The sequence below is a fragment of the Puntigrus tetrazona genome, unplaced genomic scaffold (genome assembly GCF_018831695.1).
Source record: "Puntigrus tetrazona isolate hp1 unplaced genomic scaffold, ASM1883169v1 S000000151, whole genome shotgun sequence".
NCBI classification, from domain to species: Eukaryota; Metazoa; Chordata; class Actinopteri; order Cypriniformes; family Cyprinidae; genus Puntigrus; species Puntigrus tetrazona.
In genome coordinates, this window is record NW_025047827.1 from 390,001 (window position 1) to 402,500 (window position 12,500).

Consider the following 12,500-nt stretch of genomic DNA (forward strand, 5'->3'; position numbering starts at 1 on the left):
GTCGTGGTTCTTCAGCAGCTTGACGATGCAGTCGTGCATGATGTTCTCCGTCAGCATCTTCAGCTTGAACAGCTCGCCGATGAACTTGATGTTGCCTAGCGACCGTCGCCGGGCCTTGTCTTTGGCGTCCTCCAGCTCCTCCTTCAACCGCAGCTTCTCCTCCTCCTGAAGGGGCAGAGACAGGAAGTGATGTCATGAATGCCATCTTCTTCATGATATAAATCACGATTACAGATCATACGGTGATCAAGATGCTGATTATGAAACCATGAAGGCTGTCGATCATGATGCATACATGCATGTGTTTTTTTCCTCATGATTTAATGTTTGGAGAAAAAAAAAACAAGCCATAAATATTAATATTGTAATTTTACTGTACACTGTATAATTTATTTCTTAAATTCCTTCGTTTTTTTTATAATGAAATATTATAGTAGAAATATTGTTTTCATATTTAATTAGTAAATTACCAACTGTTACACTGATTTATAATAAAAGAGAAAATACAATAAAAAGAATTCTAAAATGAAATATTACTACAGTAGCACTTATTTTGTTTTTGTTAAATAACAACAATAATAATATAATTATGATAATTATTATTATTATTATTATACAAATCAAAATTTTTTAAAACTTGACAAATGACAATAATTTAAATCACAATTTACAGAAATGTCTTACTGTTCTATATTTTTATTAATACAAAATATTATTATTATTATTAACAATAGTTTATACAGAAAATAATTGTATTCATATATATTTACAAAAACAAGCTAAACAAGAAAAATGTTGATGAAATGCAATTATTATTTAATATTTTTATTAAATACAAAATAATAATAATAATAATAATAATAATAGTTTATATAGAAAACAATTGTATTCCTATATATATATTTACAGAAAACTGTCTAAACAAGAAAACAATAAATATTGATAAAATACTAATATTATTCATTTATATTTTTATTAAATACAAAATAAGTTTATACAGAAAATAATTGTATTCATATATATTTACAGAAAATTGGTTAAACAAGAAAACAATATTAATAAAATACAAGTAATTATTAATTAATTTTCTTAAAGTCTTGTAACAAATATTAACCAAGTCTTTACCCAAGTACTAATTTCATTTTATTAATACTTTTATTAGGCAATAATATCAACAATTATTATTATCAGCATTATTTATACTTAAACAGTGTGTGTGTGAGCGACAGAGCGTGTGTGTGTGTGTGTGTGTGTTTACCCCGGCGGCAGCGTCCAGCTCCTTCTGCTTCTTCTCAAACGTTTCATCATCATCTTTGTCCTTCTCAAACTCTTTCTGACAGCGATTCAGCAGCAGCTTCCTGAAGTTGACCGTCACTCCGGGTTTATCCGAGGTGGGGACCTTCAGCTGCGACGAGAGAGAGACGGCGGAGCACACTTACACAAAGCGGCGAAAACGACGCAGAATCGAATGTTCAACTTCCCCGGCGGCCCTAATCTACCCAAAGCAGAGCGTCTCTCACTCACTCACCCCCATCAGGCAGCGGCACATGTTGGCGTAGGCGACGGAGAAGTTGGGCTCGGAGATGGCCTTCTCGAAGATGAGGTCGATGACCCCCTTCAGACGCTCCTCCGTGTCGATGGTCAGCTCGGTCACCTGCTTCATCAGCGGCTGGAACATCTGCGGCGTCAGTTTGTTCAACACGCTCCGCACGCGCTTGAACAGATCCTGCGTCTTCAGGAAGTCCGACTCGTCTTCATCGGCTCGGCCGCTGCGCTTCACCGTCGGCTTCCAGGCCTTCTCCGCTTTATTCAGCTGCACGTCTTCGGTCAGAGAAACGCTGGCGATGATCTTTCTCGGCTCCTTCCCGCGCTGACCCTGACCTGAGCGACGAGGACCGCTCAGACCGGACGGCTGGGAGACAGGGAGTAAAATATATTTATTTTTTTATGCACTTTTAAATTTATGAATGCCAGGTCGCCAGTAATAAAAATATAAAATTGTAATTACTCAGAAATTCTTTTTTTCTTAAAAGTAATAAAAATTATAGCAAGTCAACTAATTTATTAAGAAATATTTTTTTTTTAAATTGCACTTTTAAATAAACAATTTATAGTTTATTTTATTGAAATAAATGACCAATAAATTATTCATTTAAAATTTATTTAATATGTCAAAAAAATTATTTGGAGCAATAAAAATATAAAATTAAACAATTAAAATGAAAAATATTTTATTAACATAACCCTTTTATTAATTAAATAATTAAATAGCATTTCAAAGGAATAGTTCACCCCCAAAAATGTATGGACAATAAATGGTGACCCAAAACAGCCTGGTTACCAGTGTTCAGCAGATCAAATTAAATTAAATTTTAAAATAATAATAATAATAAAAACAAAAACTCATTTAGTTTATCACTTATTTTAATTTGTCATGAAAAAATTATCATTATTTATAATTTATTAATATATAATATTACTTATAGTAGCTATTGTAACAAAACATTCTCATTTACCATTTAAAATAATTCAAAATTATTTATTTTCATTTCTTTATGTATTTATAATTTTACCACCATTACAGCAGCAAGGCTATCATTAGCAAATGTAATGAATTAATTAAAATAAAATGCATAATTTTAAACTACATAATTTTTTAAATTATCATTTATTTAAATTTATTTATATAGTTTAACACCATAGCAAAAAAAAGGAATAATTAAATTATTTACAAGAATTCAAAAACACATTCAGACGATGCTCTTTTAAAATACAAAACATTCCCTCGGATTAAAACCCTATTAGAAACAGTACATCCTTGTAAAATGTGTTTGTTAAATATAAACACAAAAGCGCGTGAGGTTGTCGTGGTAACTGACCGGGCCACGCCCTCCGGCTGACGGACGGCCCAGATTAGCAAAGGAAGGCGTGAAATCTGGACCACAGTTCATCCCGGGCAAACGGCTCGGATCCAGCTGTCTCAGAGGAGTTTTATTGGCCTGCAGAGAGAGAAAGCCATGTCCACACGTCAGGTGTGGGTGTGTGTGTGTGTGTGTGTGTGTGTGTGTGTGTGTGTGTGTGCCTCATATACCTTATCCAGCACCACATCCGAGATCTGCGGCAGACCCTCGGGTTTGTGCATGCTAGCGCTGATGAACTGGAAGCCCAGCAGAAACTCTCGGTCGTATTTCTTCTTCTCCTCGGGGTTCAGCGGTTTCCATTGTTCTGTGAGAAACGAGGACCACTTTATTAGCCATAAACATTCTCTCCACTCGTATTTCACGCAATTCATCAGCCTGGATGTTTTATAGAAGTATTGTTCGATTGAAATTATTTTATAGAAATTATACTTTAATAAATAAAAAAAAATAAAAATAAAAAAAATCACTGATTCATTCAGATTTGTTTGAACAGCTGATTCATTCAGGAACGAAGCATGTGTCTTTATGAACAGGTAACTGAATCATTGACTCACTAGATTCGTCTAAAAACGAACGCTCACTCAAAGTCGCACACAGAAGAAAGAAATGATCGCACTGTAGAGTCCAGGTTTACCTTCTTTATACTGGTATTTCTGTTCGGTGGGTGAACTCGGAGTGGGACTCTCTGGTTTGATGTTCTCAGCATCTAGTTTGTCTTCTTTCTCTTCCCACGTCTCCTCCACTTCCTCTGCAGGGGGCGGTGCCACCGGGGCGGTGCTCTCTGGCTCCGCCTTAACTGGGGGCGTGGCCTCTGTCTCAGGGGGTGTGGGCTTTAAAATAAGACAACAGATCAGATTCACCTCAAGCATATGTAATATTTTAACTAATCACTAAATTCTATTTGTGAAATTTTTAGAAAGTCTTCCTTATCGAATACAGACCTCTTTAAAGGCATCAAGCAGATCTCCTGCCTCCTTCTTGTTTAGGTCTTTCATTTTTCTCTTCTTCTTTGGCACAGAAACCACTGCAAACAAACAGAAGACTGAAAATAAATGCACTATGAAATCAAAAAGACATTAACCATGATATTAACTCAAAAGGAGCTTAAGGCAAAAACATACTCTTATGCAATTATGAAAACATTAACTGTTGCTTATAAAAAATAAAAATCGTAATAGTAGTACGCTAGTGTGAGAATGCCTTATGACTCATACCTTGCATAGAACTCTCAGAGGGTGTGGTCTGTGTAGCGGGCGTGTCTTCGCGTTCTTCTGTCAGAAGGGGCGTGGCTTTAAAAACAACCTCTGAAGGGGCAGTGGCTTCCTTGAAAAGTGGTTTGGGGGTTTCCTTGGCAGCGAGTGAAGGTGTTTCCTTGACAACAGGAGGCGTTTCCACAGACGTTTCCTTGATATCAGTCTCCTGGGCGACCTGCTGAAGGGTTTCCGCGTCAACAGGTGTAGGTGTGTCCTTGGCAGCCACAGGGACAGTCGCCTTGGCGACAGGGGTCTCCTTGACGACAGGGGCAGGGGTCTCCTTGACGACATGGGTCTCCTTGACGACAGGGGCTGGGGTCTCCTTGACGACAGGGTCTCCTTGACGGCAGGGGTCTCCTTGACGGCAGGGGTCTCCTTGACGGCAGGGGCAGGGGTCTCCTTGACGACAGGGGCAGGGGTCTCCTTGACGACAGGGGCAGGGGTCTCCTTGACGACAGGGGCAGGGGTCTCCTTGACGACAGGGGCAGGGGTCTCCTTGACGACAGGAGCAGGGGTCTCCTTGACGACAGGAGCAGGGGTCTCCTTGACGACAGGAGCAGGGGTCTCCTTGACAACAGGAGCAGGGGTCTCCTTGACAACAGGAGCTGGCACTTCCTTAACAACTGCAACAGGAGTCTCCTTGACAACCTGAGGAGGGATTTCTTTGACAGTCCTATCAGGGATATCGGCAGTAACGGGTGGCGCTTCTTTAGCGACATCCGGCTCAGCGATAGGACTGATGTCTCTGTGGGCGGAGCCTGCTGGGACGCCGTTGAACAGCTGGAGCTCCTCAGGCTGTGCTATTGGTGATTCCAGCGCATGCTCCACCTGGGGGGCAGCTTCAGGAAGCGTTGCAGTCAAAAGCCCCTCCTCTTTGCCAATAGTGGGTGTGGCTTCTGCACCGTTCGAGGCGGGTGGTTCCACCACAGTGGGCGTGGAGTGAACGTCACCCGCAGGAGCTGGGGGCGGAGCATCAACTGTATCACTTATCGGACTGGTAGGGGGCGGAGTTTGCGGGGCATCGGGTATTGGGCTTTCGCCTGGAGGGATGGGAAACTCCACTCTGGTTGTCATGGCAACTGCAGGTGTGGCATTGTCACCGTTGGTCTGTGTACGTTTTTTTTGTGTGTAAAAAAGAAAATGTATTATTAATCACTTGGAATAAGAGTGTAAATGATAAAATGTACATTTATAATAAAATTTTTAGATAAGTATAATTTTAAATTCAACAAGAGTGGCCGCAGTAACAAAATGTAAACCAAAATTGAAAATAAAGAATTTGCTCTGACTTGACAGTGATTGAATCACAAATCGCAAATTATGCAAAAATTTGAATTATTTCTAAGCAATATGAACTAACATGAACGTAAAAGTTGACAAAACTTTTTTTTGATGAAAAATACTAAAAACTCATTTAGACTGTTACACATGAGTATGCGACAAAATATTTTTAGTTTTGCTAAAGTTAAAATGATAAATCACTTTTTAGTTGGTCCGTCTTTTGGATCATTACCTGTGGAGGTGTAGGTGTGGAGCCACTGCGACCTCCTGACATGATCTCTTCTGTGATGTCACGTCCTCCCTGATTAGGGTCTCTGATCCGGATCTAGAGAGGCATTTAGCACAAGTAACAGAAGAAATGAGAACATGGCTGAGAGAGAGAGAGAGAGAGAGAGAGAGAGAGACTTTAACATGCAGCACAGACTAAAGCACAAATAAGTCACGACACAAACAAGAGAAGAGCAACAACAGAGAGTGATTTAACCCAAGAAGCATTTGTCAGCGCTGCGAGACAAAATATGCTACGAATGTCTGACAAACATGCACACACACACACACACACGAACGCAGTACCTTATAAAGAAGTAAATGCACAACAGCCTGGAAACTTTCTCCGCACAAACTCAAATTTGACTGTTTGTCCAACTTATCTGCACTTTACGCAATGAATTATACATTGACTCGCCTGCTCTCCGAGGCAAACACACGCGCGCGCAAACACACACACACACACACACACACACGAGGCAGCGCATTCCCTACCTTCCTCCCCTCGGACGGAGAGGCTGAGCTCCGCTAGGCCCGGCTCATCCTGGGGCTGGAGTTTAAACTCAGCCTAACTCGGACACACTAAAGTGGGCAGCGCATACACACACGGCCTGGGCCGACGTGGGCCTCAAACTCTCTCTCACGTAAACGAGAGGAGGAAGGAAAAACAGTGAGAGAGAGAGAGAGAGAGGGAAGGAGAGAGAGAGAGAGAGTCTGGCCTTGTGAAATGAGTGCACAGGAATGTGGAACGCCCACCTCACCGACCGAGAAAGAGAGAGAGAGAGAGAGAGAGAGAGAGAGAGAGAGAGAGAGAGAGAGAGAGAGAGAGAGAGAGAGAGAGAGAGAGAGAGAGAGAGAGAGAGAGAGAGAGAGAGAGAGAGAGAGAGAGAGAGAGAGAGAGAGAGAGAGAGAGAGAGACAGAGACAGAGACAGAGACAGAGAGAGACAGAGAGAGAGAGAGAGAGAGACAGAGAGACAGAGAGAGAGAGAGAGAGAGAGAGAGAGAGAGAGAGAGAGAGAGAGAGAGAGAGAGAGAGAGAGAGAGAGAGAGAGAGAGAGAGAGAGAGAGATGGGTGGAGACTGAGAGCCACGTGGAGCGACAGAACTGAACCGAATGACTTTACACAGGCACTGACTAAGAGTCGGGGGCTTTTTATTTTCTGCAAGACTGCGTTAGTTTCGATCACCGTTCATCCCTATTCATCTGCGAACCCTTAAAAAAAAAAAAAAAAAAAAAAAAAAAAAAAAAAGGCGAGACAAGTCACTGTTTCACACACACACACACACACAAACGTTGAACACATTTAGTTAGTTTGTTAGTTAGCATGTTTCTCGAGCGGCAAATCGGTGCGTTAGAAAGACTTCCGAAGGATCGCGTGACGCTGAAGACTGGGGTAACGGCGAAAATTAAGCTGCGCTTCACAGAAATAAATTACACTTCAACACATTCACGGAGAAAACAACTGCAATAACATTTCACCGTTATTGCACTGCATTTTGAAATTAAGTAAAATGCAATCACGGCGAGCAGAACAGACTTATTACTAAGAATACTACTAATTGTTCTTCTAAAAAAATAAAATGGTAACACTTTACAATAAGGGTTCATTTGTTAACATTAAATAATGCATTACCTAACATGAACAAATACAATTTATTACAGCATTTATTCATCTTTGCCAACGTTAGTTTATAAAAAATACAATAATTCATTGCTTGTTTACGTGTCAAGCTCACAGTGCGTTAAATACATGCTAACAAACATAACTTTTATAGGATTTTAATAATGCATCAGTAACTAATGAACCATATTGTAAGTGTTATCAAATTAATTATTTTTTAAATAAATAAATCAGCCACTGCTCAGACATAAAGGTAATTAACATTAAATCTGATTATGATTCACTTTATGACATTCAATCGTTGTTTGAGGATAGCATATAAATAAAACAGGAAAAATTTTATTAACGTTTGAATTAATAATTCTCATTTTTGTTAATATTATGTTTTTCCATGCAATATTTCTATTTTATTTCTGATTTATTTAAATGACCAAAATGTTAATAGTTGGCAATAATCTTGGTTACGGTCAAGTGTTACTCAAAAATAAAATAAAATAAAATAAAATAACCAATTAGTGAAGTAATTAGATTACTGTACTAATTAAAAAAGTACTAAATTAGTGCTTGGTACTAATTACTTTTCACAGTAAATCCCACAACAGCCTTGAACAGTTAAACAAAAATTAAAAAAAGACACGAAACTGTACATTTAAAGTTCTTTAAAAAAAAAAAAGATTATTTTTTTTTTAGTCTTTTTTTTTTATATATTTTTCTTGAACTGACCAAAGTATTCAAACTGAGAAGGTTACATCATTTTTATTAACAAATGTCTTAACTCTAGGAGAAACCGTAATTAAATAACAATTAAAAGTAATCCCTTTCAAAGGGGAAAAATGGAAAAGCAAATGACTTAGTAATGCGTCGCACCCAACCCTGCAGTTCTCTCTCTCTCTTTCTTTTCTGCTCGTCTCTTCCTTCTTGGTTTCTATTCCTCTGAAATGAAACCTCACTGCGAGAGGCACTCGAGGACTCAAAGTCCAGCTGTGAGCTTCAGGAAAGCCTGATAACGGCGCACCAACTAAACCGCTCAGAAAAACCTTATTCAGACCCGATGAAGCTCGTAATAACCAGATGAGACCGTCGTGTCATTTTCAGAGCTTTATGGGGGTTGAATCGTATGACTGATGATTACTGCTCCACAGAACTGACGGGGAACGCGGTTCTTCGGGAGAAAAATGTGAAAACGAAGATGTGATAAGACGGTGACTGCATCAACGGAAGCATATCACCGATTAATAACTTCACGTTAAATGTCTATCTGGTGAAAACGGGGCAGGGATTTCACTTTTAGAACCCAACTTTTGCATACAATGCCGTTACCATGGAGACGAAGCCATCACCACGGCAACAGATGTTCTAATTCTGAGGTTCCTTTGATGCGTCTGGTCAGATTGTATCATCGAGTTCTTTGATTCATCAAAAATCCACGATATTGACAATGTTTTCTGGGATTTTATCTATAATAATTTTCCCAAATGCGTTTAGCTTAAACTGAATCCAAATAGATTTAATAAATGTTCACATTCTATAAATTTGGACCTTTCTAAAGCCTTTTGTTTCTGAAGGTGTGCTTTATGTTTTGAGTTAAATTCTTACATTAGAATAATACACTCAACTAATATTTTACCAAAACACTTAAAACGAAATTCAAGTTTAAAAAGGTACTTAAATGACATTTTACTTAAAAAAACAACAACATTGTGTTGTTCATACGCTGGATAACAATGACAACTATTTTGGCACACCCTGAAAATTCACATTTTTGATGCATCACTAGGACAAACCAAACCAAAAAGCTACTAAAATACACCCAAAATACAAGAAAGCACCATCTAAAGACAGCCGTAGAAAACAAATTATGTCAAAAATGTTAAAAATAAACAGGTAAAGAATAAAAAAAAAAAAAAAAAAATTAAATCTAATTAAATACTAGGAAGAAAAACAAAACAAAAAGAAACAATAATTAAACAAACAAACAAAAATAAATATATAAAGTTAATTAGAAATAAAGAGATTAAGAAAATTACATAAAAACATACATAAAAACATGCATACACAAAAGAAAATTAGAAAAAAAAAAAACAAAAAACACCTTTCTAAATGGTCCAGAAATGGGAAAGACATTTATAATAAAAGGTGTATTTGTTGCACATCAGCGTCTAAAACGAATTCTGCACATCACCCAGTCACTTCAAAGAATTAATTTGTTCAGTTTGTGGCAATTAAAGAGGCATGAAATTAACAAATTCATCTAGACGGATGACACACAGCTCACAAGAGCAAATTATTGTTAATTTAGAAATAAATTGCTGATAAAAACGTCAAACTAACAACTTGACTGCTTCATCTCGGATACGGTAAGAGATGCCAGGTCAATGTTCATGAGATAAACAGGAGAAAAACAACGGCCAGAACAGCTGCGTGTGCAGGAGACCTTACCTGCTTGCGTTCTCGTCTGGGCGGAGCTTGCTGTGGTGGAGGGGGCGGGGCCTGCTGCTGCTGGGGGGGGGTTCATGATGACGGGCGCCGTGGCAACAGGGGGCGTGAACTGGGGCTGGGCGGGGTAATACGCCCCGGCTGGAAAGAGAAAAAACGACAAATGTCTTGGACTTTCTCAAAAATCTGTGCAATCAGTGAACACGTCGCTGAACTGTCAGTGATTCTTAGCCTGGCAAACAACACACACACACACACACACACTCCTTTAGCAAACATGCAATCTGTCACAGCCAAATTTATATTTGAACTGCACACCCTTCGAAAACACACACGCTGGTGCTGTATAATAGAGTCTTTTTAATGTCCTTTAAGACACAAAATTCCAAACCTCTACAATATTTAACATACAGCACTATTTTCAGCTTTATGTTTGGTATATTATAGTCATCAGTAAATACATATTTAAATTCCAGGTTTTTTTTTTAACATTACATTTTCTGTGGCTTTTGCATACACAAACAAAAAAAGTAAAACCGTTACATTTATATTTGTTCATTGAAATCTAAAATTAAAAAAAAAAAAAAAAAAAACGTACAAATGCTGCCTTGGCAACTGATGAAAATGACAAATACTGACACAAAATGTAAATAATAAAAAGTAAAAAAGGATAACAATTATTAAAAACATAAGCTTTCACTTTATGTTGTACTCGTGCATCTGGTTAGGTGACGATTAAAAAGATTTAAAAAAAAAAAAAAAAAAAAAGCCAATTCAAAACATCAATAAACCCTACGACAATATAAAAATAATACTAAATTTAATTTTGCATGGAATGATGAATTTGTTAAGATTCTTCAAACCTTTATTAGGATTTATTTAAAAAATAAAATACTGACAGCTTTTGAGTAAATATTGACCATTTTTATTTGGAACAAATTTATTGTGCATATTCATTTTTTTTTTAAGCATTATGCAAACCTTATGCAAAATAAAAATGTCAAAAGTATTTACATTTCTTTTTTCTGTCGTCTACATTTATTCCATTTTAATCTGTTATACATTATTTTTTTATTAACATTACTTTTGCTATTACTTTTTTTTTTTACATAAATCCGTCACTGTACTTTACGCGAAACAAAAACACCAAAGCAGTAATTCACCATTTTAAAAAAAATAGCCTTTTCTTTTATTTATTCAACCGTGTTCCATTTTAACGAACTTTACGCGACACGAAAATGTCAAAAGCAGCGTTTTATTTCGATGAAGTTACGGAAAAAAACTCTTCAAACTTCTCTCACCCGAGCATACGATCACTTTTAGGAGCTCTGATTCGTCGAGCTCTCCTTTAGTCGCTCTGTATTTTTACCGAGGGAGCATTGTTGACCAGAGCGGAGACTAAATATAGTCAAAGCCCGCGGACGGACGGAAAGACGAGTCTGAGAGAAATATCAGTCACATACCCTCAGAGCTCCGGCCGGACGCTCGGTTGCCCATGATCCCGTCTCTGAGCGTCCGTCTGGACACGTCCGCCTCTCTGCGTCCGTGCTGAACTCAAACTGACCTGTGTGTGGCGCCGCGAGTGTGTGTGTGTGTGTGTGTGTGTGTGTGTGATTCGATCCAGAGGGGGTCGCAGCTATAAATCGCTCAGATGACAAAAATAACCAGCGGCTCGGAGCAGAGGACGCAGCGTTTGTGAAAGCTGCCGTTTGCTCGGTCACTTCGGCGCACCGTCAAACACACGCCAGGCCTACATTAAAGGACGGCCACCTCTGACCTTTCTGACAGCGCCTTCTGCAGGACAGGAGACGTCGGAGATACGGGACGACCAGAGAAATCTGATCTGATCCGAGAATAACCGAGAGCACCGCCAGAGGAGGGAGACGTTAAAGAAATCAAATTAAAGATGAAAGAAAAAGATAATTAAATCAATAAGACAATGGGAGAGAAATAGTTAATGAATTCAGATGGAAAAAAAAAAAGAGGGGTCAAATAAATAAAATGATAAAAAAATAAAAGACAGAAATTAAATAAAAAAAATTACAAATAAATTAAATTAATTTAATAAATAGAAAAATCAAACAAATAAAATAAGAAAAAGGAGTTTAAAAAGAATGAAGTAAATATGAACAAGAAAATTAGGGAGTAAAATATTATTTAATAATTTTAATTAAACAACGAGCAAATCAAGAAATAATTCAATTAAGATGGAAAGAAATAAAGAGAGAATTAAGAACATAAAATGAACAAAGTAAATGGAGGAGGATAGGATTAAATGGAGAAAAACTGCAAAAAAAAAAATATAAAATAATTTCATGTTGAGAATGAATAAAATGAACAAATAAACAGAAAGGAAGAAAAAGTGCTGAGAACCGTTTTTTTTTTTGCTGAAATCAATCAGCCAGTTCGTGTTACTGTACCTTTAAGACTTCCATATTTAAATCGTCGGTACATAAATACGGGCAGATTTATGCTAATATACCGCTCATAACCAGGATGATGTGAGGATATCGGCGACAGACACGCTTTCACGCCAAAATCCCCCGAATGTTCAGTCAGAGACAGTCTAAAGCAGGAGATTTCACTGAAACAGTACATCAAAACTCACTCACACACACACACACACACACACACACACACGACCCTGGAGCACAAAACCAGCCATAAGATAATTTTCCATTAATGTGTGGTTTGATGGGATCGGACAATATTTGTCTGAG

The 12,500-nt window shown here is 38.0% G+C and overlaps 1 protein-coding gene across 1 annotated transcript in view; it reads right to left on the minus strand.

Moving 5' to 3' along the window:
• Window positions 1-12,500, minus strand: part of wu:fb16f03 (eukaryotic translation initiation factor 4 gamma 1) — a 31,357-nt gene that overhangs the window by 17,427 nt on the left and 1,430 nt on the right. Inside the window, 12 exon segments of the mRNA XM_043230444.1 lie at window positions 1-165; window positions 1,259-1,405; window positions 1,529-1,912; window positions 2,880-2,999; window positions 3,092-3,225; window positions 3,556-3,751; window positions 3,863-3,945; window positions 4,136-4,510; window positions 4,513-5,281; window positions 5,688-5,780; window positions 9,784-9,852; window positions 9,854-9,921. The exon segment at window positions 1-165 is cut by the window's left edge and continues 72 nt beyond it. Of these exon segments, the coding sequence (XP_043086379.1) occupies window positions 1-165; window positions 1,259-1,405; window positions 1,529-1,912; window positions 2,880-2,999; window positions 3,092-3,225; window positions 3,556-3,751; window positions 3,863-3,945; window positions 4,136-4,510; window positions 4,513-5,281; window positions 5,688-5,780; window positions 9,784-9,852; window positions 9,854-9,921 (2,603 nt within the window).